Source organism: Engraulis encrasicolus, chromosome 10 (genome assembly GCF_034702125.1).
Source record: "Engraulis encrasicolus isolate BLACKSEA-1 chromosome 10, IST_EnEncr_1.0, whole genome shotgun sequence".
In the NCBI taxonomy this organism is placed as follows: domain Eukaryota; kingdom Metazoa; phylum Chordata; class Actinopteri; order Clupeiformes; family Engraulidae; genus Engraulis; species Engraulis encrasicolus.
The window spans coordinates 30730982-30757828 of NC_085866.1; the positions used below are offsets into that span (position 1 = coordinate 30730982).

General features: G+C 44.2%; 1 protein-coding gene across 2 annotated transcripts in view; it reads right to left on the reverse strand.

Annotated features, from left to right (window-relative positions):
* The window catches only part of bltp3a (bridge-like lipid transfer protein family member 3A), a 76968-nt gene that overhangs the window by 40385 nt on the left and 9736 nt on the right, over positions 1-26847 (reverse strand). Inside the window, exons 2-10 of one of the 2 annotated variants that reach the window (XM_063208648.1) lie at positions 25034-25196; positions 17580-17618; positions 16905-16996; positions 14298-14487; positions 12392-12532; positions 11243-11413; positions 7272-7458; positions 4481-4573; positions 278-556 (exon numbers count right to left, since the gene is read on the reverse strand). In XM_063208648.1, the coding sequence (XP_063064718.1) occupies positions 278-556; positions 4481-4573; positions 7272-7458; positions 11243-11413; positions 12392-12532; positions 14298-14487; positions 16905-16996; positions 17580-17618; positions 25034-25196 (1355 nt within the window). Of the gene's footprint in view, positions 1-277; positions 557-4480; positions 4574-7271; positions 7459-10624; positions 10669-11242; positions 11414-12391; positions 12533-14297; positions 14488-16904; positions 16997-17579; positions 17619-25033; positions 25197-26847 lie in introns of those variants that run through there. The other variant, XM_063208649.1, reaches the window with a different exon arrangement.

The following is a 26847-nucleotide window of genomic DNA, read 5'->3' on the forward strand; positions in this document are numbered from 1 at the left end:
CACACACACACACATATATACTACACAGGCACACAGGCGCCCACACACACACACACACACACACACACACACACACACACACACAGACACACAAACAAACACACACACACACACACACACACACACACACACACACACACACACACACACACACACACACACAGACACAGACACAGACACAGACACAGACACACACACACACACACACACACACACATTATCTTTCTCACTTCCTCCATCCAGAGTAGAGTGTGATTGTGTGTTTCGCATGCCTTACCCAGGGCCTTTTTGGCGGGGGATTCCCTGGCAGAACCAGGGGCAGACCCCGACCCAGAGCCAGAGCCAGAGCCAGGTGTGGATGGGTGGGAGTGGGCCGGGGGTACGGGGGGCTTGCCGTGGGGGCCTGACCCAGGCGAGGGTGGGGGTCTCTGGGAGTGCGGGCCGGGGAAGCCCGAGGCCTCCACGCGACTCTGGAACTCCTGCAGCAGCTTGGCGGCCCACTGGGCACGCGCCTCCATGGCACTGCAGTGGCGCTCCCAGTGCCGACAGCCGTCACCTGTGAGGAACGAACACACGCACACACACAAAAATACATTCATTAATTTATTTATTTGTTCATTACATTATATTTGGCAGATGCTTTATCACCAAAGAAAAGGTCACCTCCATATTGCTGAATTGCCACAACTCAATTCATACATTGAAGACAAACTGGCCAACTTCTCAGTGACTAGACCCAGGGGTGACCGGAGCACACAGCATACTTGTAGAGGTTTTTGATTTTCTGGTGCACAAAGTGACTGACGTTCCCTGGACTGTGAGCACCACAAGGGCTGAAGCGCAGACATCCCTTTCTCCATTCATCCATTCTTTCGCTCTCTCATTCATTAACTCACTCACTAGTTGATTTGATTGGTAACACTTCCAAATAAGGGGCCATAATTAACAGTAAAGTAGCTACATTATTTAATGCCACATTAGACACATATTAATTGTTATTAATGCATATGTTGAACATTAGTAAGCAGTTACTTAACTATTAGATAACTATTACCTTGTGTTACAAGTTAATAGCATATTATTATTTAACTAATAGATAAGTAAGGGCACAGTTAATAGTTAAGTAGCTATCAGGTCATACTTAACTAAGGACCAAAATTAACACTTACTTAATACAAAAGTAAGGCATAACTAATGGTTAATTAATACATAAATATTGGGTTTTAGGACCCTTATATTAGAGTTGGCTGAGGATAACTAATGGTTAATTAATAGATAGATATTGATATTTGGGACCCTTATATTAGAGTTGGCTGCGGATAACTAATGGTTAATTAATCGATAGATATTGGTGTTTGGGACCCTTATAATAGAGTTGGCTGAGCATACCTAATAGTCAAGTAATTGATCTACTGTGACATTTAGTTTTCACTCATTCAAATCACTGTAACAGTGGCAACAGGAGCCATTATATAGCAAGGATTGGACGTACACTTCTCAATGATGGTGGGGTGATGTGATGTAATTTTTTCATGTACCACTTATTAGTTTTAACGGTAAAAACCCTACAATAAATGCAGAACATTACGAAGAGTAATAGTTTTGAAGCGAAACTAAACCATTCCTTTGTGATAATTAGGTTAATGTTTGAGAATATTAGCTCCAGGAAGAGCAGTGCATGATGGGTACGCAATATATAGACAACAATAATTCGGTATTATTTAATCATTAGATATGCCTTACTTTTGTATTAAGTAAGTTTTAATTAAGGTCCTTAGTTAAGTATGACCTAATAGCTACTTAACTATTAACTGTACCCTTACTTATCTATTAGTTAAATAATTATATGCTATTAACTTGAGACACATGGTAAGGGGCCATATATATAATTATAATTAACATAATTAACAGCAAATTAGCTATAACCTAATACTTTAGTAACAGTTAATAATCACTACTTAATGCCACATTAGACACATATAAATTGTTATTAATTCACATGTTAAACATTAGTAAGCAGTTACTTAACTATTAGATAACTATTACCATGTGTCTCAAGTTCATAGCATATAATTATTTAACTAATAGATAAGTAAGGGTACAGTTAATAGTTAAGTAGCTATTAGGTCATACTTAACTAAGGACCTTAATTAACACTTACTTAATACAAAAGTAAGGCATATCTAATGATTAAATAATACCGAATTATTGTTGTCTATAGATTGCGTACCCATCATGCACTGCTCTTCTTGGAGCTAATATTCTCAAACATTAACCTAATTATCACAAAGGAATGGTTTAGTTTCGCTTCAAAACTGTTACTCTTCATAATGTTCTGCATTTATTGTAGGGTTTTTACCATTAAATTCAATAAGTGGTACATTAAAAAATTACATCTCATCATCCCACCATCATTGAGAAGTGTACGTCCAATCCCTGCTATATAATGGCGCCTTTTGCCACTATTACAGTCATTTAAACGAGTGAAAACTAGATGTCACAGTAGATTACTTACTTAACTATTAGGTATGCTCAGCCAACTCTATTATAAGGGTCCCAAACACCAATATCTATCGATTAATTAACCATTAGTTATCCGCAGCCAACTCTAATATAAGGGTCCCAAACACCAATATCTATCTATTACTTAACCATTAGTTATCCTCAGCCAACTCTAATATAAGGGTCCCAAAACCCAATATTTATGTATTATATAACCATTAGTTATGCGTTGCTTTTGTATTAAGTAAGTGTTAATTTTGGTCCTTAGTTAAGTATGACCTGATAGCTACTTAACTATTAACTGTGCCCTTACTTATCTATTAGTTAAATAATAATATGCTATTAACTTGTAACACAAGGTAATAGTTATCTAATAGTTAAGTAACTGCTTACTAATGCATTAATAACAATTAATATGTGTCTAATGTGGCATTAAGTAATGATTATTAACCCTTACTTAAGTATTAGGTTGTAGCTACTCTACTGTTAATTATGGCCCCTTATTTGGAAGTGTTACCATTTGATTCAATTTGTGTCAATCTATGTTACCCTAGACAAGGTCCCTGAAGAACTTCACAGAGACAATGAATGGAGAGTCACTTTCCATTGAACACATCTTTTCAGTGACTCAGGCTGACAAACTTGGCTTTTAATAATCCCCATGTAACACACTGCAACTGCTACTAAGTGCAATGTCTCCTGGTCTAATGGCAATCGTCCACATAGCACTGTTCTGAATAACAGCCTGGCCATGGCAACATTAAGCTCACAATCTCAGACGATGTGTCACTTGGATATGCAGAAAACGGCTTTTCTCTCAACACCCATTTCAATCGCACACCGAGTGATTTCAAGCTGTTTCATGGACAGTTGACACTAATATAAATGGTAGCAGCCAAAAAAGCTGAACAAAATTGAATGGACTAGACGAAAAGACTGTGTCTCTAAGGACTTGCAAAAGGCATTACATAAGCATTGGAGCTGACGGGAATGTGAGGATATTTGAAGAGAGAGCTGAGGATAACTCCTTTGAGAGTCGAACATGGACCATTTGAGATGAGGCAGAGCGTGTACACAAGTGTTTCTTAACTGGTGGGTCGGGACCCAAAAGTGGGTCGCGAAGGGGTCCTGGCCTGGGTGGGTTGCAGAGATGTGGTGTAATACTGTATTATTGCAATGGGTAATTGCCATTTTTATTGCCAGTACCAAAATTGAGACAAACTGCAGTAATGAATGACTGACTGTCATTGTTAATTCCTTCCCATTAGATGATAGACATAAAATGAAAATGCTGATGCAAAACATTGTACAGCATCAAATGCATGGTTATGTTTTTGATAGTTAGAATAAATTGACCAGTTCCCGACAGTGCAACAAAAGATTAGGTCACAACATAATAGCCGTGGAAAATTGTGGGTCCGAAATGAACCCAAAAGAGTATCCCACAGAAAAAAGTTTGGGAACCACTGCACTATGTAGAGATGAGGCCGTTTCTAATTTAAGAGTCGAACATGGACCATTTGTGATGAAACAGCGTGTGTAGTACACCACTCCGCAAAGCTTCCCACTACACTACTTAACTAAGGCAAATGCAACACAGCGCATCCAATTCAAATGCATTAACATAACATAACTGAGCGACCATTAGGGAAGTTAAATTACATTGCAGTCAACCAATTAGGAGGCCCTTCCTCTCCGTACAGAGAGCCCATACTGGTCTCTCAGTGCAACAAAATGGGCCAATAAGTGTTTGTGCTTCCTGGCCACTGAACCCTCTGACCTGGCTCGAAGCACTCTAGAGGCTTAGATGTGAATTGGAGCTACAGGTTACAGGTCCCGGGTTCATTAAGCAAAAACAACGCGGTCACAAATTTGATACAATCAACGGATCATACTGAGCACTTAATTGACCCATGCACCATATGGTATTATATAGACAGAGAGAAAAGAGAGGAGAGTAGAGGTGTGATGCGTGTACCTGGGCGGTGGAAAGGGTAGTAGTCCAGGCCCAGCTTGCGGAAGGTCAGCTGCATGGCACCCTGAGAGGCCCTGGGTGGAGGCTCATCGGAATCTAGTGGGGGGTTCCAGAGGTCGAAAGGTCAAAGGTCAACCCAAATCGCTTATGAGGCACTGCGACAATGCATGTCAACGTTGTTACTATCTACTGTATGTAGTATCCACAACGTCTATGGCTGGAGCGGATACTAACAGAAATGTTATCACTAACAGACTCATGTGTATGTGTGTGTGTGTGTGTCTACTCTACTTAACTTTTTTTTAAATTACTAACCCTTCTTTGCGTCTGCATTTGTTGTTCTGTATATTTCCTGTGCACTTTCTATCTGCTAGTAATGTTGGTTATGATTATCTCCTCGTTTGTAAGTCGTTTGGTTATAAAGCGTCTGCAAAATGCAATATAATGTAATGTAATGTAATGTAATAAAATGTATTGCACCGGTACATAAATACAGGTCAGCAAATGAAAAAAATGGAGCGAGATTAATATGTTTGTTTTTCCTCCAGGGCAAAGGTTTAGAGGTCACACATCAGACTAAGTACCTAATCTACCTTCTCCTGATAAGCTAAGCACCTTTCCCCAAAAATGGAGCACAAAAAAATCCAACCCAGTCAAAACAAAATCTCATTCACAGAGTGTCACAATTAACTGTCTACCATTGCAACCACACAGCTTGGCAAATGTAGAGCCCTTTGGTATTGGGATGGTTGCATAAGGGACCAAAAGAGTGTGTGTGACCCAACTGAGTCAGCCAATCAGCAAGTCCATGCGAAAAAACAACTATGTATGTGGCATTGCATGACAAATGTTAGCTAAACAGCACTGTAAAAGGTTAATTTTATAGGAAAGAGCCCCTTTAGCAGGAGATGGGTGCATAAGTGATTCATAGAAGATTAAAACAAGCTGGGCAACATCAATAAGACCCAGGGATCACACGGCAGTTTTGAGCTGAGAAGTAGCCCAGCATGTCTTAATATTTCAGTCCTTGACCGAGAGCACCGCAAAAAGGCTGAAGTGCAGCCAGACATCCTGCTTCCATGCACCAGAGAAGATGTTCATTGGTCCAGTCAGGGTGGGTTGAAGGGTGGGAGGTGGGGTAGGTATTATTGCTTATGTGTTAAAAAAAAAAAAAAAAAAACAATGCAACTATTTCTATGTATTTTTACTTTATTACTTGCAATAAAAAGAAGTTGAAAAAAAAAAGTTGATTGTTCATTGGGCCTAAAAAAAATAATGTTTTGGTTCCGGTTGCCGATCGACCCTATCATTTTTTGTGCGACCCAAAATATTTTTTTTGAGTTTTTGGAATCCTCAAAAAATATCGATGTTTTTTGGAGGGTTGTTTATATAGACAAGACACAACACGTTTCTTCATTCCCATAACTCGCCATCTCTCACTTTCTACCTGCCTGCAAGTTACTGAATTTGCATCGCATGACTATCCACATAGGAGCAACATAAGCGCGCGCCATAAGTGCCGCCCGGCTTGATATTATAAAACCCCAAATGTCACTGCAGAGTTGCGCACCTATCGGTCACGTTGTTGGCTAATTATTATGCTACAACATGCTAATTGGTAGTCGTTGTAGCTCGTAAGTTTTTAAATAACTTCCCTCACAGCGTTCTTGCAGACTAATAGGCTACGATGTAGTTTGGGAACCTGGCGAAAATGCCTGTCAAATGATAGGTCAATCGCCTTACCTCAACACCCGACACGGACACAGCCTGACCACCCGCCTCGAAATGCAACACACAGAAAACATTATGAGTATCCACGATTTTTGAATGTATTGATATTGTCTCGTCGTATTAGAAAAGGGCTTCCATTCAGTCACGCTGCATGTTGGACGAGATGCATAACTCGTTACAGCAATTCTAAAGTAGCACTGTATCAATAGCTTGTAATTGTAAAATAAGTTAATACGAGAGAAGGGGAATGTTTTGCCCAAGTTTCCCTTCATTCTTTCATTTACCACAAGGCCTTGTTAACCAAGAAGTCCGTTGGCCCGAGCCAGTTATTTTCTTGCTCTCTCTCTGCTTGTCCCTCCACCATCGCGCAGCAGCAGGGCATCTGTCACTGTCTCACTCTCCGCACCTCCTCCAAATAATGAAATAGAAATTAACGATGATGTCGCCACAAATACGACTGTTCGATGAAGACCTAGGACTACTACAGTTGCCTACAATAATGATTTAATGGCAATGACGATGTTGCCCCTCGATCACCCTTCATCAACATTCATATCGCCTCAGGCGTCTACATCCTCGCGTAAAACAAAAAAGTGTGTAGGCCTACATAGAATGTTTCCAAGCCAGAACCTTCATCCCAAGGAAAATATGGTCTACAACCGATGATGGGACGGAATTAAAAAAAAAAGAAAACGGGACATAGCCTACAGGAGCTAAAATAGCAGTGTCAGGCAACTGGCAGCTGGGCAGGTATTGCCAGAAACGGTAGGCTGTATGATCATCCTCATTTCGGTGACGGTCAGTATCTTGGCTCATTAATACTTAGGCCTATTATATTTCATTGTAGCTTTAGCAGGCCACACTCCACTATCGTCCTTGGCATTGTTCAACAAAGTTTATGACGAAATCTGGCGCATATGGGGGGTTGGGTGGGTCGGACATAAAAAAAAAATTGAAGAAAAAAAATTTGAAAAAAAAAAAAAAATCCGACCGACCCATGACCAAACCTGACAACCAACCGGAACCAAACTCTTATTTTTCTTTGGCCTGGTGGGTGGCCCACCTGAGTCGGCGGAGGAGGTGTCGTTGCAGATGTGCAGGTCGAGGCGGGAGATGAAGGTGTGGTAGGAGGACTCCTTCACGTCGTGCTGCTCGAAGTACTGGCCCAGCGTACTGGGGGCCCCGGAAGGGGCCGGAGGGGGAGGGGGATCCGTCCACAGGGTGTGGATGCCTGGAGATGGCGGGGCGGTCTGGGGAATAAAACCACGACAAAATATATCAATGTTGTTAATATACATAGGTTTCACGTTTACAAACATTCGTGTTGTGAGGAGGAGCAAGATGCTAAGCAGCCAACCACGTGCGCTCATTTCTTGAGTTTCCAACAATCAAAGGTTGAGGAGTGAGCAGTCAGGGGTGAGCAGCTGGGGATTTTTTACAAACGTGCAAACCCATGTATTCTTGAACGTTTTATCGATAAGCACCTTTGAGGAGCCTAGGGACTAGAAAGGTCTTCTGTCCAAAAGCTTGGCTATTCAAATTAGAATCAAGGATTTAAGCCTGCAGACATTTCACTTCAAGATTAATAAGGAAAGTGATAGCCAAAGGGAATTTCACAACTGTATGAAAAAAGGGGGAAGAGAAAGAACACTTTGTTACGTTACATTCCATTCCATTACATCATAGCAGGTGCTGGCCCACAGAAAGCATAGTAAAGAAGAGAGGAATCACTCTCCGTATTGTGCACAAAATAGGAACCAATACTACATTAATATGTAATAAAAGGAAGTGCTACATGGTGAGGCCAGGGATTCACTCACTGACATTAACATAAATACTCGAAATACTCCCTTTCATTCTGCTGACGTGGGTAAACCAACGTGGGGCTAAAAACACAGCGCTTGGCACCACACAACAGGGCAAGCTGATTGAATTTTTGGACCGGGCATAAGTTCCGGAGTGAGCACTTGTGTGCAAGTTGCATAACACTAATAAGCTTTATTTATAAAGCATACCTGCAATACAGAGGAGGACGTGGTTCAAATGGTTTCATAGCTCTTAGAGAAAGCAGCGCAGGACCAATTGTGCTTCAGTGATGCAATGGTATAATGAAGAATTATAAAGTAGCCAGACTCAGACTTTAGCCCTTCTGTCCTCCCATGTGTGAGCAACATACAGTGCCGCCAGGTACTATTGGCACCCTTGAAGTTTAAGTACATTATGGGACATATCTCCAGAAAACAAATAATATGGTCAACCATGATTTTTCTATAGATAGCTTGTGGTTGAAACTAAATATAAAAAATATCAACAGCATTAAATACTAAACTATGAGAGGGAAATAATTGAAGATGGTAAAGTTCCCGGGATCACTGGTATTGGCACCCTTTACTGGATACCATTTTGGAAACCTAATTTGACTCAATTATGGTAAATCGCAAATGGGAATCACCTTTGACTAATTGCTTTTGCCCATAGAACATGAATTAGGCAAGGAATTATGATATTTGTGTTTAAATAGCCACCTGTTACATCTTGTGTGTCTTTCACCAATCTGAAGACAGAGGAGCTGCCCGAGGACACCACAAATACTGTTATTTACAAAAACAAGACCTCCAAATAATAAAAGGTCCTTGGTAAGACCTTGGTAAACCATTTTCAACACTGTGTTGTGTTATTCAGAAATCTGCCAAACATGGAGCTGTAAAGAACATCCTTGGATGTGGGGGGTAGAGGAAGATATTATGATAAAAGTCTTTGGAAGTCGGTGCAAATAATGAAAAAACACAGGGACTAACATCTACAGACCTGACGGTCAACTTTGAACTGTTCTGGGTAGTTTTTTTCAATAAGCACCCCGTGTTAAACACTACACAAAGTAGTGCCTTTTGGTTGGAGAGCAAGGCAGACCACATTGCTTAATAAAAGTCATAACAGGGAACACCTGACGGCTGTATGAAAAAATACAGGCTTAGCACAGCCCTTTTAAGAATGTTTTAAGGTCAGATGAAGCAATAGCACAGTTTTTCAGTGACTCACACAAACAGCATGTTTGCATACTCTGCAAGAAAGTCTTTAAGGAAAAGGACACCCTACCAAAAAGCAAGCATGGTGTCCGATCCATAATATTATGTCACCCCATTGTTGCATCAGGTATTGGAGGATTTGACCGTATCACAGGTATCATGACAGGCATCATGACATGACAGGTATCATCATTTACAGTAAAATGTGTAACCATGGCAAGAACACTTGGTTTGAGTTGAACATCATGTGCACTCCAGAAAGACAAAAACCCAAAGAACACAACCAAATGCACAGTGGATTGGTTGTAAAAATGAAAGAACACAGTCATTGATGAAAACCAAAACCTTCAGAGGCTGCCATTGCTGTCTAATAGTGTGCAATTAACCCTTGAAGGAGGGGTGCCAATATTCCTGGACATGCCCTTTTAAAAGTTTTTGCTTGAAATTACAAAATGCACTTGGAAATAAATACTTGGCAATTCCAAATATCTTATAATGTTCAATTAAAAGATCCTGGTGGTAAAAGTTGTGTATATTTCCATTTATTTCTGGATATATTGCACAATTTGTAAATAAAATTAAGGGGTGCCAATACTAGCTGGCAGCGCTGTACGTACACAATACAGGTAATACAACTCCTAAAAAATATTTTGTTTCTCAAGCTAGACTTACGTAAAAGAGTGCTAGTTCAGTGCCAGTGTGTGCATGCAGAGTTGTAAGACTGAATATACACTCATCACCCCGAGAAAACAATGTAATTCCAATCAACACTGATAACTAGATAACCTGGATAGACATAGATGATAACATAAGTCAGGTAGGGACACTTGGATAGTGAGAGAGGGTGATACATACATATATAGCTGTGAATGTGTGAGCAGTAAAGAGATTAGTGCATGAATGATGTTGTGAGTGTGTGAGTGAATGTAGCGGTGGGATTGTGTGTGAATGCAGGAATGAGAGTGTGAGAGATCTGAGCGGAGTAGTGTGTCTGTTATTCCATGACTGAGTGTGCGTGTGACAGTCGGGTGGTGAGGGTGTGTGGTGTGCATCATCCTAATTGTGGGTGTGACATCTGAGCAGTGACAGAGTGTGTGGCTGTCCTGCAGTGTGCGTGTGCGTGTGCGTGTTGGGCAGTGATAGTGTGTGCATCAGCCATTTACTGATAGTGTGTGTGTGTGTGACACTGCAGCAGTTGTGTCAAGGACAGGGTCAGGTTACACACCTGCAGTCAGGAGTTGGTCACCAATACAGCGTGTATGAGAGAGTGTGTGTGTGCGGGTGTGTGTGTGTGTGGCTACGTACCAGTAGTGATCTGCAGCCATACACTGCTCTTTCTATGAGCAGACTTCTCCATACAGTGTGTGTGCCTGCATGCGTGCGTGTGTGCCTGTAGTGAGTCTGCAGCCATGCTCTTCCTCTGCTGGGCGGACTTCTCCATACAGGGTGTGTGTGTGTGTGTGTGTGTGTGTGTGTGTGTGTGTGTGTGTGTGTGTGTGTGTGTGTGTGGCTACATACCTGTAGTGAGTCTGCAGCCATGCTCTTCCTCTGCTGGGCGGACTTCTCCATACAGGGTGTGTGTGTGTGTGTGTGTGTGTGTGTGTGTGTGTGTGTGTGTGTGTGTGTGTGTGTGTGTGTGTGTGTGTGTGTGTGTGTGTGTGTGTGTGTGTGTGTGTGTGTGTGTGTGACTATACCTGTAGTGAGTCTGCAGCCATGCTCTTCCTCTGCTGGGCGGACTTCTCCATACAGGGTGTGTGTGTGTGTGTGTGTGTGTGTGTGTGTGTGTGTGTGTGTGTGTGTGTGTGTGTGTGTGTGTGTGTGTGTGTGGATACATACCTGTAGTGAGTCTGCAGCCATGCTCTTCCTCTGCTGGGCGGACTTCTCCATACAGGGTGTGTGTGTGTGTGTGTGTGTGTGTGTGTGTGTGTGTGTGTGTGTGTGTGTGTGTGTGTGTGTGTGTGTGTGTGTGTGTGTGTGTGTGTGTGTGTGTGTGTGTGTGTGTGTATACCTGTAGTGAGTCTGCAGCCATGCTCTTCCTCTGCTGGGCGGACTTCTCCATGGCCTCGCTGAGGGACTTGGCGTAGTGGATGATGGCCTTCAGCTGGGAGTCGGTCAGCACCCACAGCAGGTCGTCCAGGATGAAGAGCAGCTTGGAGGCCAACACGTTACAGTCCTTCACCTGAGGAGGGAGGGAGAGAGGGAGAGAGGGAGAGAGGGAGGAGAACACAGGTGAGAACAGGTAGAAGAAGAGGACCAGGTGAGAATACGTAGCTAGCTTATTACTGCTGCTCAGGCACACCACGTGGGTAGTCATGGGTAAGCGGTTGGGGCGTCAGACTTGTATCCCAAAGGTTGCCGGTTCGACTCAAGTCCCACCAAGTTGGTGAGGGGAGTAATCAACCAGTGCTCTCCCCCATCCTCCTCCAGGACTGATGTACCCTGAGCATGGTACCATCCCGCTGCACTGCGCTGCAATGCAATTTTGTTGTGTGCAGTGTGCACTTGTGTGCTGTGGAATGCACAATGACAATTGGAGTTGGAGTTGGAGTTTCCCAATGGGCTTTCAGAATGCGTAGCTAGCTTATTACTGCTGCTCAGGTACACTATGTTGCGGCCATAGTGTTATGGATAGGGAGTTGGGACTGGGTTGTAAGTTTGTATCCCGCCCTTATCCCTCTCCCTACACCTCCATACATGGTTGAAGTGCCCTTGAGCAAGGCACCTAAGCCCACATGTGCACTATGCACTAAACATCAGTGAGTGCACTGACATAAAGTGCGCAATTTGAGATGAGGAATTCATTTTGTTTTGAGCACTACAGTTGCAGTATGTGCTGCAGTGCGGTGTGCTTTATCACAGTGACAAAAGGGACACACACACACACACAGCATGTGGCAGATGCTGAGGCATCCTTGTGTTGTCCTAAATAAGTCACTGTGGATGTTAGCAGGTAGTCAGCTGGTGCTGCTGCTAATGCAGTATGTATACATTAGTCAATCTTCCTACTGAAACATAGTGCCCGAAGGCAAATAGCACCGGCAGCAATCTGGTCTGACTAAAAACAATAGCACGCTCTCTCGCTCGTGCACGCACACACACACACACGCACGCACGCGCACACACACACACACACACACACAGTAATAATCCTGATTACCCTTCTCTTGAGTGCGATGCGTATGCGTCCCTGGTTTGTGATGAGGCGTAGGGGGGTGCTGCCCAGGTCCTGGTCTTCGCTCTCGATGGCGTCCGCCTCGATGCGCAGACTCTGCCAGTTGATCTCCTTAAACGTCAGCACCTGAGGGGCACGCGGAGCAGGACAGCAGGTCGCAGGTAAACACATGTTCAGTTGGTGCACCAATAGACACAAAGTATACTGCACACACACACACACACACACACACCCACACAGACATGCGCACACACGCACAGACGTACACACATGCACACATGCACAAACACGTGCGCGCACACAGGCATGCACACACACGCACGCACGTACACACACACATACGCACACAAATGCACACACACACACACAAACACATTCACACACACACACACATACACACACACACACGTTAAGCTAAGAGGTTCTCCATTCAGGCCCCTTGTAAGAAAACGGTGCTGCTCAACACAGGAAGGCCAGATTTAGTTCCCAACCTTTAAACGGTCTGTTTACTGCCCAGCAGCCACCATCTGTGCATCTACATCTGCTGCCATACGCGTGTGTGTCTGTGTGTGTGTGTGTGTGTGTGTGTGTGTGTGTGTGTGTGTGTGTGTGTGTGTGTGTGTGTGTGTGTGTGTGTGTGTGTGTGTGCGCACCAACCAAGCCCAAGTTTAGTTTCTCTTGAATCTAAGTACTGTGCGCGCGTGCGTGCGTGCGTGCGTGCGCGCGTGCGTGCGCATGCGTATTTAGTATCGGGACTGAGTCATGTCTGTGTCTTCTTCAGACTGTGGCACACGTCCAGATAACCTGATTATTGACTCCTATCACTATCGAGAGCAGATGGAAAGAAAACGAAAACGGCCGGCAGCAGATATTACACACAAGCTCGAAAAAAAACCATAAACAACATGACTAATCCAATTAAGAAAAGGCTAATCTAATGCTAATCTAATGCTAGCTGCAGTGTTTACGTCTGACCATCAGTAATCCGTACAGCTGTGCAGAGTCTAATAGAAGCAAATAGTCTAATAGCAACAAAAGTACAAAAACAAGGGAAAGTAAAGTATCCTTATATTCCAGTAATGATAACCTTTTTGGACGCGTTCACTCCTCCAAAGCAGAATAGTTTTGGGAGACACTTCAATGTGTGTCTCTAACACGTCACACACTTATATAACAGCACAATGGATGAGTAAACCCATCTCTCCTTACATACACAGCCTCATACGATAGGCAAAATGCATCCCTCCCACACACAATTATATTCACGCCATTACACATCAAAAGAGTCGAGGGGGGGAAGGGCTACTTGTTGCAGATGTTTGTTTAGTGCATGATGGCTGAAGGGACAAAACTTGCTTAGAGCAATACTACAGTGCTATTCACGACGAATCCTCTTTGAAAAATCGGAAGATGGTTAAATGACCCATGACAGGGAGGATGGACACACTGTCTCTCTCTCGGCCACTCAAGTGGTCTGTACTACACTGTACTTGAGTGTCTACCGGGCGTTTGGATGTGACCACTTAATGCTGGCATGGAATAACCCTGGGGATGAATCCAGTTTATCTGCTTCCTCTTGCTCTAGTAAGGAGGAGACTCATAAGAAATCAAATCAATTTTACTGGATTTCACATGTTCCTATGTTCATCCAACAATGACTGTCTGGGCAGCCGTGGCCTAACGGTTAGGGAGTTGGTCTTTCAATCTGAGGGTTGTAGGTTCGAATCCCACCTGACCTCTCCCTACACCTGCATCCATGGCTGAAGTACCCTTGAGCAAGGCACCTAACCCCACATTGCTCCAGGGACTCTAACCAATACCCTGAAAAATAGTAAATGTAAGTCGCTCTGAATAAAAGCGTCAGCTAAATAAAATGTAGTGTAATACTTACCTCGCCCCTCTTGGGGTCCGTGATGCGCGTGTAGCGCAGGTCGCTCTTCTGCCACTTGGGGTTGAGGCTGTTGCCCTGCAGCTGCCACAGCTCGAAGGAGGCGTGGAAGGCCCTCGCCTGCACCTTGATGGTGATCGAGTTGATGATCACAGACATGCCCTCCACCACCTTCTCAGCAAAGCCATACTCACTGTGGAGTGGAGAGGAGAACGGAGAGAGGAGAGAAGAGAAGAGAAGAGAAGAGAAGAGAAGGGAAGGGAAGAGAAGAGAAGAGAAGAGAAGAGAAGAGAAGAGAAGAGAAGAGAAGAGAAGAGAAGAGAAGAGAAGAGAAGAGAAGAGAAGAGAAGAGAGGAGAGGAGAGGAGAGACAAGTTGATAATAACGACAGACATGCCCTCGGCTCCACCACCATCTCAGCAAGGTTATATTAACTGTGGAGGGGAGAGGGTAGAGAGAGTACACCGTAAAATATTAATCTTAAGGTTCCTCAAGAACTTTAATTTGGGAACTAAAAGTTCTCTGAGGAATCCTAAAACTTCTTCCACAGTGCCAACGTCTACTTACAGTGCCCTCCATTATTATTGCCACCCCTGGTTGAGATGTGTTTTTTAGCTTCCAATTATTATTATTTTTTTCTAAATAATATGGGACCTTAATGGAAAAAAAGAGAAAAATCCAACCTTCAATACAAGTGCATTTATTCAGTGGGGAAAAAATCCCACATAAAGAAATAATTATTTGACATCAAATAATGTGTATCACAATTATTAGCACCCCTGTTGTTAATATTTTGTACAACCCCCTTTTGCCAACAAAACAGCACCTAATCTTCTCCTATAATGTTTCACAAGATTGGAAAAGACAGAAAGAGGGATCTTCAGCCATTCCTCTTTGCAGAATCTCTCTAAATCATCCAGAGACCTGGGTCCTCTCCTCTGTACTCTCCTCTTCAGCTCACCCCACAGGTTCTCAATGGGGTTGAGGTCTGGGGACTGAGATGGCCATGGGAGGAGCTTGATTTTGTGTCTGGTGAACCATTTCTGTGTAGATTTGGCCATATGTTTAGGATCATTGTCCTGCTGAAAGACCCAGTGACGACCCATCTTCAGCTTTCGGGCAGAGGGCAACAGATTTTGATTTAAAATGTCCTGGTATTTCAAAGCATTCATGATTCCATGCACCCTAACAAGGTTCCCAGGGCCTTTGGAAGCGAAACAGCCCCACAGCATCACTGACCCACCCCCATACTTCAGAGTGGGTATGAGGTGCTTTTCAGCATGCGCATCTTTCGTGGCACGCCAGACCCACTTAGAGTGTTTGTTGCCAAAAAGCTCAATCTTGGTCTCATCTGACCAAAGCACACGGTCCCAGTTGAAGCCCCAATACCGCTTGGCGAACTCCAGACGTTTGCGTTTATGATTGTGGGTGAGGAAAGGTTTTCTCCGTGCATGCCTCCCAAACAGCTTGTTGGCGTGTAGACAGCGCCTGATGGTTGATTTGGACACTTTGTGACCCCAGGATGCTACCATTTGTTGTAATTCCGTAACAGTGAGCTTTGGAGATCTTTTGATTTCTCTTACCATCCTCCTCACTGTGCGTGGTGGCAAAATAAACTTGGGTCCTCGTCCAGGCTTGTTTACCACTGTTCCAGTTGTTTTGAACTTCTTAATTATTCCTCTCACAGTGGATATGGGCAGCTGCAGTTGAGTGGCAATCTTCTTGTAGCCTCTGCCTGACCTGTGAAGGTCGACGCACATCTGCCTTACTTGTATGCTGTGTTCCTTTGTCTTTCCCATGTTTAAGAGTGGATAAGAGAAATGGCCTCGGTGTCACGTCATATTTATACCCCAGGGAAACAGGAAGTGATGAATTACTAATTAAATGTTCCTACATACTCTGGTAAACTTTGTAAACTACTGTAGAAATGACAGAAATGCTTCAATTATATTTATTTCCTGGGAATTGTTATGGGTGCCAATAATTGTGGAACAGGTGATTTAATGAAAAAGAATTATTTTTTAGTCAGGGATTTTTTTTATTTTCCAACAATTCATTTGAGTTGAAGGCTACATTTTCCTAAATTTTTCAGTGTGACAGTATTCTTGTGCAATAAACACTGAATTTATTTTAAGGCTTTTAACACATCTCAACCAGGGGTGCCAATAATTATGGAGGGCACTGTATCTGAACTACACTTGACCCATCGTTCATGCCCTGCTAAAAGTACACTTGGTTTAAGGTATAATTATTGTGAAAGTCAAATACTGATCTCTTTAAAGACCTCAAGGAGAACACTCAGAGATCAGTCAGTATAATGTTGCCTGACTAGTTCAAAATCAGAGGTAGGCAGAATTCACACATTGTTAACCGGTGAAGGAATGACGGCTCTGCTGTTTCAATGACTGTGCTGTTCTGATTTATTTCTTCCAAGACTGGAAAGAGCACGCCAAGACATCGACCAATAAAATGCTGCCTGACGAGTCAAAGGAATCTTAGTGATGCTTCGACACATTTTTGACAGGCAGATGAAAGGGCCTAGAGATCTGCCAATAACATGGCACCTGACAAGTGAAAGGGAGACAGGATTCTGAAGAATGGCGGCTCTGACCTTTGACCTGCGGTAATGGCAATGGGGGAGGGGCCATTCGGTGCTCGAGGCTCCTCACAAGTCCGCATCTCCACCTCCACCTTGTCCAGGAACTGAGAAGAGAGAGAGATAGAGGTGAAGAGTGGGGGTGTGAATGTTTTTTGTGATGATTGGTGTGTGCATGAGTGTGTGTGTGTGCATGCGTGTGTGCATGCGTGTGTGCGTGTGTGTGTGTGTGTGTGTGTGTGTGTGTGTGTGTGTGTGTGTGTGTGTGTGTGTGTGTGTGTGTGTGTGTGTGCATGTGCATGTGCATGTGTGTGTGTGTGTGTGTGTGTGAATGGGTTGAAGAGAGCAAGTCAGGGCATGCCTAAAATACAGGTGTCTCACAAGAAAAGTTGGTGTTTGAAAAGTTCAACTCGACTATGTGAAGCATTACCGGGTAGCCATAACAAAACGCAGCCACCTGCTAAAGGTAGCAGCTATCCATTTCATTATAGGTGCTCCAAGAGAAATGAGAGAGAGAGAGAGAGAGAGAGAGAGAGAGAGAGAGAGAGAGAGAGAGAGAGACAGAGACAGAGAGACAGAGAGACAGAGACAGAGACAGAGAAAGAGGGAGAGCAAGAGAGACAGAGACCTGTGTGAACTGATGAGAGATAAGATAAAAAACAAAGTTAATACAATCGACTTTCTTCTTACCAGGCAGATAGGGCTTGTCTTGAGCTTTGTCCATTGTATCTAGACGAGATAAAAATAAAAAATACATCTGTGTGAGAAAGTGAAAGGCATTCCTTGTAAAAGGAAAAAATCCCTCCACAGTATTCATCAAAGCCTGTATTCAACACAGCTCATTACCTCCGCCAAGGAGGTTATGTTTTCGGTCGCGTTGGTTTGTCTCTTTGTTACCTCCGCCAAGGAGGTCATGTATTCGGTCGCGTTGGTTTGTCTGTTTGTTTGTTTGTTTGTCTGTCTATTTGTCTGTCTGACTGTGAGCAGGATAACTCAAAAACGCGAAAATGGATTTGGCTGAAACTTTGTGGAGTTGTTGGAAATGACCCAATGATTAAGTGATTAAATTCTGGTGGTGATCCGGATCACGAATCAGAACCAGGACTATTTTAAAGATTCTTCGCTAGTGAACAAATCTAGACGCCCCTGACCGCGAATTGAAAGGCGGGACAGGGCAAATGTTGACATTCCTGTTTCTAACTTCACAAAAAGAAAGCAGAAAGACTTAAAACAAAAATCGGGTGTAACATAGTCAAATGATCTAACAAACAGCTTCCTTGGCGGAGGTCTGCACTATCATTCTAGTTAATGTAATGCATTTATAGTGGAGGTATGCCACGAACGCTTACGAGATACAGCCAGGCTGAGATTTAATTAGTGAGAGAGAGTTTCCCCCGGCAAGAGAAAACCATAACATTGATTTTCGCAAGCATCCATGCCCGCGCCCGCGCCCGTGCCATGTGTGTGCTCCCTCCTCAGCCAAGACAGAGACCTAGAGTGCGTTTTAATATGCGACCTTGCCTCCTCCACTTGCGCTTGTCTCCTCGTCCCGCCTCCTGGCCCCTCCTCCGTGGAGAAAACGATAAAGTTTCCCAGCTGTCAGCCTAGCCACAACAACTTTTGAGGGACTGTTTTTCATTCACCATCCCAATTGCAAATGAGAAAAAGACTCTACAATTGAGCTTTTGCAAGATATTGAAATATAATGCTGTTGTCAGTGATGTCATCATGACGAGACGCAAGTGGAGGAGGCAAGTGGAGGAGGCAAGGTCGCATATTGCAACGCAATCCTAGTAGAGGACGGTTTGCTCCACTCCTGGGAAGAAACTCAAAGCCTTTCTCCTCTCCTCTCCTCTCCTCTCCTCTCCTCTCCTCTATCCCCTCCTCTCCTCTACTCCCCTCTACTCTTCTTTTCTCTCCTCTCCTCTCTCCCCTCTCCTCTCCTCTCCTCTCCTCCTCTCCTCTCCTCTCCTCTCCTCTCCTCTCCCCTCCTCTCCCCTCCTCTCCTCTCCTCCCGGCCCTCCTTGCATCTCTCTCCTCCAAAACCCCCTCTCCCCTCTTTTTTTCTTCTATTCTTCCCCCAGCTCCCTTCCTCCCCTCTCTCTCCTCTCCCAGTCCCATCCCTTCTCCCCCTCTCTCTCCAAATCCTCTCTCCTCCTCTTTGTCCTACTCTCCTCTCCTCCTTCCCTCAGCTCCTCTTCATCCTCTCCTCTCTTCTCTTCTCTTTTCCCCATCTCTCTCCTCCTCAGTTCTCCACCCATATCCTCTTCTTCCATCTCTCCTCTCTCCTCCTCATCTCTCCTCTCTTCTTCTCCTCTCTGTGCTGTGCTGACTGATAACTTATTGATTAGTTGCTGCTCCACTCTCAGCCGTCTTACTCATGCCTTCTGTTGTTGTGAATGGGCCCTCCACTCCTCTCCTCCCTCTACTCTTCTCCCTCTCCCCTTCCCCCTCCCTCTGCCTCTCCTCTTCTCCTTCTCCCTTTCCTCGCCCTTGCAGTGTGAGTGTGACATAAATAGCCCTCATCTCTACTCTGAGGAGTCTCTCCTCCTCTGCTCTGTGCATTAAAGTTAGAGGGGAATGTGAGCTGGGAGGGTTATTGGGGCGGCCCGGCCCGAGGTCTGCAGATCGACTGATAATCATCTCAGACACTTTTTTCCATTTGCTGTACACACCTTTGTATGTTTGTGTGAGAGAAAGTGAAAGAAAGAGAGATGGGAAAGAGGGAATGGTTGAGGGAAAGAGAGAGAGATGGAGAGAGCTTGTGTGTGCATGCGAGCGTGCATGCATGCGTGTGTGCATGCGAGCGTGCGTGCGTGCTGTTAATGACTGTCTGTGTGAATGGTTGTCTCAGTAGGCGGCCCAAGTGGGTATTTAAATATTTCAATATTCCTGAGAGGTTTACCCAACTGCATCGTTCTGCATATCTGTCAACCATCACACCATTCTGACGCCCTTAACCTCATGGTGACGCAGTATAATGCATTCACTACCCAACATACACTGACACACACGCGCGCGTGCGCACGCACGCGCACACGCACACGCACACGCACACGCACACGCACACGCACACGCACACGCACACGCACACGCACACACACACACACACACACACACACACACACACACACACAGATTGCGCCTCAGCCAAACCTGAATGAATAATGAAATTGGCCAGAGCTGGCCACAGTGACATTTTGGGCTGATTGTCAAATGTCATGCTATTTGCCGTTTGCGTTTCTGATGATAAGGGGCAGGGTGGCATCTTGTGCTGTTCACTATTCCGGTCCCCAGTTGATAAATTAGATGAAGTGTGATGGTGGCGGTGGCAAGACTTCTCATGACGTACAGTGATGATGCAAGCTCTTCCAAGTAGGGTGCAAGTTCTCTGAAAAACTTGAAAGTCACTGTGGTTGGGCTTTTTTTCTCTCAATTCACGAAAGAAGAAACCAAGTTGCAATGTACTATACTATAGAGATCTGGTACAGATGGTACAGATGGTACATCTGTTACATCTGGTACATCTGACACAGATACAGATGAGAGGAACACATACAGAGCATACAATACCATCCACGCTTTATATATTATTTTAAATATCCACCTATGGGTCAATGACATTTTAGGAGTAGCACACAGGGTGGTGCAATGACGTCTGATACCACTATTGTATGGATTAGATTATTTTGTTTTAGTGGATTATCTAAGATGCATATTCATTGCTGAAATTGCCAATTACTAATTCATTTATGGGCATTAGCTGCTGTTCTACCACCTGACATCTGAGCCCAAATAAACGTCATTGACCCATATATGTATCTACTGTATATGTATAATATATTGTTTCTCAACGGGGGCGCTCCATCCCTCCAAGGGACGTTGAGTGGGGGCGGGGCTTAGTTCCCATTGGGGGGCATTAGTCTATTTAATTTTTCAATACTAAGGGGGGCGTTGGCAGGCTTATGATGAGGTCAGTGGGGGCATTGGGAGGCTTATGATGAGGTCAAGGGGGCGTTTGTTCAAAAAAGGTTGCGAACCACTGATATATTGTATTGTGAATGAAAATGTCAAAAGCACCGTGAACAACATGGTAAAAGGGACTGCAGTATTGGAAATACACCACATCAACACATAACATCAATATCACAAACAGCTGCTTGTAATTACACACCGCTACTAGAGCGAGAGGTACAATTGTAGCTGTCTAGCCATGAAAATAGCGTGGTATATACAGTGCCCTCCATAATTATTGGCACCCCTGGTTGAGATGTGTTAAAAGCCTTAAATAAATTCAGTGTTTATTGCAGAAGAATACTGTCACACTGAAAATTGTAGGAAAATGTAGCCTTCAACTCAAATGAATTGTAAGAAAATGAAAAAATCCCTGACTAAAAAATAATTATTTTTCATTAAATCACCTGTTCCACAATTATTGGCACCCTTAACAATTCCCAGGAAATAAATATAATTGAAGCATTTCTGTCATTTCTACAGTAGTTTACAAAGTTTACCAGAGTATGTAGGAACATTTAATTAGTAATTCATCACTTCCTGTTTCCCTGGGGTATAAATATGACGTGACACCGAGGCCATTTCTCTTATCCTCTTATCTTATATGGGAAAGACAAAGGAACACAGCATACAAGTGAGGCAGATGTGCGTCGACCTTCACAGGTCAGGCAGAGGCTACAAGAAGATTGCCACTCAACTGCAGCTGCCCATATCCACTGTGAGAGGAATAATTAAGAAGTTCAAAACAACTGGAACAGTGGTAAACAAGCCTGGACGAGGACCCAAGTTTATTTTGCCACCACGCACAGTGAGGAGGATGGTAAGAGAAATCAAAAGATCTCCAAAGCTCACTGTTACAGAATTACAACAAATGGTAGCATCCTGGGGTCACAAAGTCTCCAAATCAACCATCAGGCGCTGTCTACACGCCAACAGGCTGTTTGGGAGGCATGCACGGAGAAAACCTTTCCTCACTCACAATCATAAACGCAAGCGTCTGGAGTTCGCCAAGCGGTATTGGGGCTTCAACTGGGACCGTGTGCTTTGGTCAGATGAGACCAAGATTGAGCTTTTTGGCAACAAACACTCTAAGTGGGTCTGGCGTACCACGAAAGATACGCATGCTGAAAAGCACCTCATACCCACTGTGAAGTATGGGGGTGGGTCAGTGATGCTGTGGGGCTGTTTCGCTTCCAAAGGCCCTGGGAACCTTGTTAGGGTGCATGGCATCATGAATGCTTTGAAATACCAGGACATTTTAAATCAAAATCTGTTGCCCTCTGCCCGAAAGCTGAAGCTGGGTCGTCACTGGGTCTTTCAGCAAGACAATGACCCTAAACATATGGCCAAATCTACACAGAAATGGTTCACCAGACACAAAATCAAGCTCCTCCCATGGCCATCTCAGTCCCCTGACCTCAACCCCATTGAGAACCTGTGGGGTGAGCTGAAGAGGAGAGTACAGAGGAGAGGACCCAGGTCTCTGGATGATTTAGAGAGATTCTGCAAAGAGGAATGGCTGAAGATCCCTCTTTCTGTCTTTTCCCATCTTGTGAAACATTATAGGAGAAGATTAGGTGCCGTTTTGTTGGCAAAAGGGGGTTGTACAAAATATTAACACCAGGGGTGCTAATAATTGTGACACACATTATTTGATGTCAAATAATTATTTCTTTATGTGGGATTTTTTCCCCACTGAATAAATGCACTTGTATTGAAGGTTGGATTTTTCTCTTTTTTTCCATTAAGGTCCCATATTATTTAGAAAAAAAATAAAATAATTGGAAGCTAAAAAACACATCTCAACCAGGGGTGCCAATAATTATGGAGGGCACTGTAATTACCCGCGCACCGGTCGATTGGAATATTGATGCTCCCCATTATGGGGGCGGAACTGTAGTAGAAGACAACACTAACTCCCAGGAGCTAGACTTCACTACCACGAAGATAAAGAGAAAAACGTCTGCTTCAACCTGGATTTTTCTGCTCGAATCTTATTAAAAAAATAAAAAGAATTGAGGGCAAAAAAATACTGGTTGAAGCTGACTTTTTTCTTTTCTATTATTTGGTTGTCCTGCTCCCAGGTCAGGTGTTTGGGTGTGTCAGCTTTAACCAGTTTCTCCACGCAGCCCTCATCCATTTAGAGCGCACTACAGGGCTAACCTCCCTGGGCCAGTCCATACCAACTGTGTGACACAGCACAAAGTTTTTGCCTGTTTGCCACGCACACCATCTACACATTTTCAAGTTCTATAGGAAACAAATCAGTTTTGAGCATTTCCAGCTGTGATTGGGGTGTGATACACCAGCTCGCATTGCGGTTGATCGAGGAAATGGGTGGTCTTACCGACTGTACCGACCTGTAGTTGCAAAGCCAGGCTACTACTAAGGCTGCAAAGAAGGAATCCTTTAGAGTGCACCTCAAGGATGCTACAGTAGTAGCACAGAAACACTACTACAGAAACATGCTGCAGTGTGCTGCAACAGGGGATCCCTACGGGAGGAGGCATGACCCAAATCCATACGCTGGATGCTTTAATTCAAAGACTTTCGCTGCTCGCTGGTAGGAGGAGGTTCAGTGTTAGTTTGAGGCTGCTGTCTGACTTAACAGTCTGGCCTTGTGCCTGCTGCTTCAGGTATTTAGTGAAACCACACTAGCATTGCATAGTATCTGAAATAAAGAATGAATGACAGCCCACCTGGGAAACTCCAACTCCCATTGTTATTGTGACACAGCACTCCACAGCACACAACTGTTCACTGCACACAACGAAATTGCATTCATGCCTCACACGTGCAAGGGGGCAGCCCACAATGACGCCCAAGGGAGCAGTGCGGGGGGACGGTACCATGCTCAGGGTACCTCAGTCATGGGGGATGGGGGAGAGCACTGGTAAATCACTCCCCCCCCCCCATCAACCTGGCGGGTCGGGAGTCGAACCGGCAACCTTTGGGATACAAGTCTGAGTGCCCTAACCGCTTGCCCATGACTGCCCATGACTGCCCATAGCCTGGAGAGCCAGAGTAACATGAGAATATTAGTCTGGAATCGCTCCATTCAGATAGAGGGCTGTGGATGGGGCCATACCGTTCTCGTTATAGGTACAAGTTCAAATGCCGTTATAGCCGTGGCCAACAGAGTGGCCAATCAAGCAACCGGTTTTCGTTAGCCATAGCCATTCTGCTGTCGCAACTTGCCAGGCAAAATTATTTGTGTCCGCTAGGCGGGTTTGAAAGTGATAGTGTAAGCCCATTGGGAAACTCCAACTCCCTTTGTCATTGTGACACAGCACTCCACAGCACACAAGTGAACACTGCACACTGCACACAGCGGAATTGCATTTATGCCTCACCCGTTTGTCTACCAGACGAGCAGTAGGCTATCTGGCAAGTCTCCAGTGGCTCTAGCCACAAGTGTCTCAACCAAATGTTATATTTTACTCTAAGACAAACAGCTCAGTAAACTGTCTGAATAACCAAATGGTCTTTTCTTGCTGAACCCATACAACTTCTGAACCCATACAACCACATGCCAGCCATGCCATGTTGGCAGTTCCAGCATGATTTGCAGCACCTACCCAACTTGCAATAACCTCTCCCAGTGTAATAGTTAAAATACCTTACAGCATAGATAAGAGCGCTTGTGACAACAGACACCTAACCTGATGGCAGCCCTGTTGCAATATACTCATGTGACGGCCAGCCATGTTGGCACTTCCAGCATGCTTTACAGCACCTACCCAACTTGCAATCTGCAATCTTGCAACTTGCAATCTTGCATCTCCCTGCAATAGTTAAAATATCTTACAGCATAAAGTGCTTGTGACAACAGACACCTACCCTGATGGCAGCCTTATTGCCATATACTCCAGTGGTAGCCAGCCATGTTGGCAGTCCCAGCATGTTCTGCACTAGGTAGTACAGTACTATATACTATGTACCCAGTATCTTACAGCCTAGAGCACTTATGACAACACCTACCCTGTTGGCAGCCTTGTTGGAACATACTCCAGAGTCTAGTGGCAGCCAGCCATGTGGGGAGGTCCAGCATATTCTGCAGCACCAACCCAACTTGCAATAACATCCCCCTGCAATAAAATATCTTACAGCTTATGACAACAGACACCTACCCTGATGGCAGCCTTGTTGCAATATACTCGTGTGACGGCCAGCCATGTTGGCAGGTCCAGCATGTTCTGCAGAACTTCTTCATCCAGCTCCAGATTGGACAGTTGCCCCTCCCCCTTCAGCGTGCTCAGGTTAATCTTGTCCGGGGACAGGTTCTTGGTGAACCTGCGATAGGAAAAAAAGAGCACAAAAATAGCTATGGTTAGATTTCATATATTCAGTCATCCATACATTTTTGTATTGCATATTTCATATAAAGGATGCAGCTCCCTGTGCTCGCCAAAGCACTGTTGTGATGGTCTTGTCCAGATACAAGTTCTTGGTGCAGCAAGGAGAAAATGGCACTATTTTAAGGATTTTTTTTCACATTGTTAATCCTTCACTAACAACTGTGAGCAACTTTTAACACAAATGTATGAAACAAATAAGGAATAATTGACTTTTTTCAACATAAAAACCTGGGTGCAAAATGACGACTTTTTTCTCTTTGAAGTGTGCTTTAGTGCATTAGCTAATAATTGGCTAATAATATGCTGCACTAAATGTGAAGTGAAGGAGTTAACATTTGAATTACTGGGATTGGGCCTACAAAGAGCTGTTTAACAGTTTAATGTTTGAGAATGCCTAACCAGTTTTCTGGAATGCAGGCTAGGTTTTCAATACAGCACTTCTCACTACTATGATAATGTACAGTTCTCAGAGTATGGGCGAGGGCGAGGCACACTCTCATTGATAAGGCTGCTGTTGAACTGGGGAGCGTTAAGAATTGAGAATTTTGGAACACAGCCAGTTTTCTGGAATACAGCCAGGCCCTTTCCGTCAGAGTAAGACAGGCTTGAACTTTGCCCTAGCTTCGCCGTGAATCTGGGGAATTGGCTCCTTGGAACACATTTGAACAGCTAATAATTTGGGATAATCATGTCTGGTGAGGTGTTATTCTGTTATGTAGAGCTACTGGACAGGACAAATCTAGGCAAATAAACACTTCGAGACATTTGATGTGGTTGTGTATAGCATGTTTTAATATTCATGTGAAACCCTATGAAAACGTGCAAAAATAAAGCCAATTTGCATACATTTTAGTCAAAAAGAAACAAGTATATTGGGCTGGTGGCTGATAATAAGTTGGCTAGTCAGTAGTAAGTTACCCTTTGCCTGTCCAGTAGCCTGGTAACATGCTTGATAGCGCACTGGTTATCTCCATCACATGCTACATGCTTGTAGCCACAGTAATCACTATGCTCCCACCACTGGGCAGATAAGAATATAGGAGAATGGGTTTATTTCATTTATTCATTAGGCTAGCTTGCCTGCTAGCTGGACAACAACCTTCAGTACCTTCCTTCAATGGCTGCTTTTCTTTCAAACATTCGGCGTTTACCCTACTGTTAGGGTAGCCTAGTCAGACAACTTGTGCAGGACAGTGACTAGCCTCTACAGTTGGTGGGCCAATGCACAAACATGGCAAAAGAACACCATGGTGATCTCCATTAAGGAAGACACTGGGTGCTTTTTCCTATCTTATAACCCCACCGCTGACAGCTTTGCTTTGGCCGCCCAGGACAAAGCCATCTGAAAAGCCCTGGACAACAGTCCCCTTTTGTCCCCTGCTGTCCACTGACCCCCCAGCTGCCTTGTGCATTGCAGTCAGTCTGAAGACACATTCCCAGGTCAAAAAGCAAGAAACAATTCAGTGCATAAAGAACATTTCAAAGTCACTACGTTATTATTACCATGTACTAGTAGCCTATACTGCAAATGTCAAATACAGCCTGAAGTGACCATCCCATTCCTGATTTACAGGCACAATCCCTGA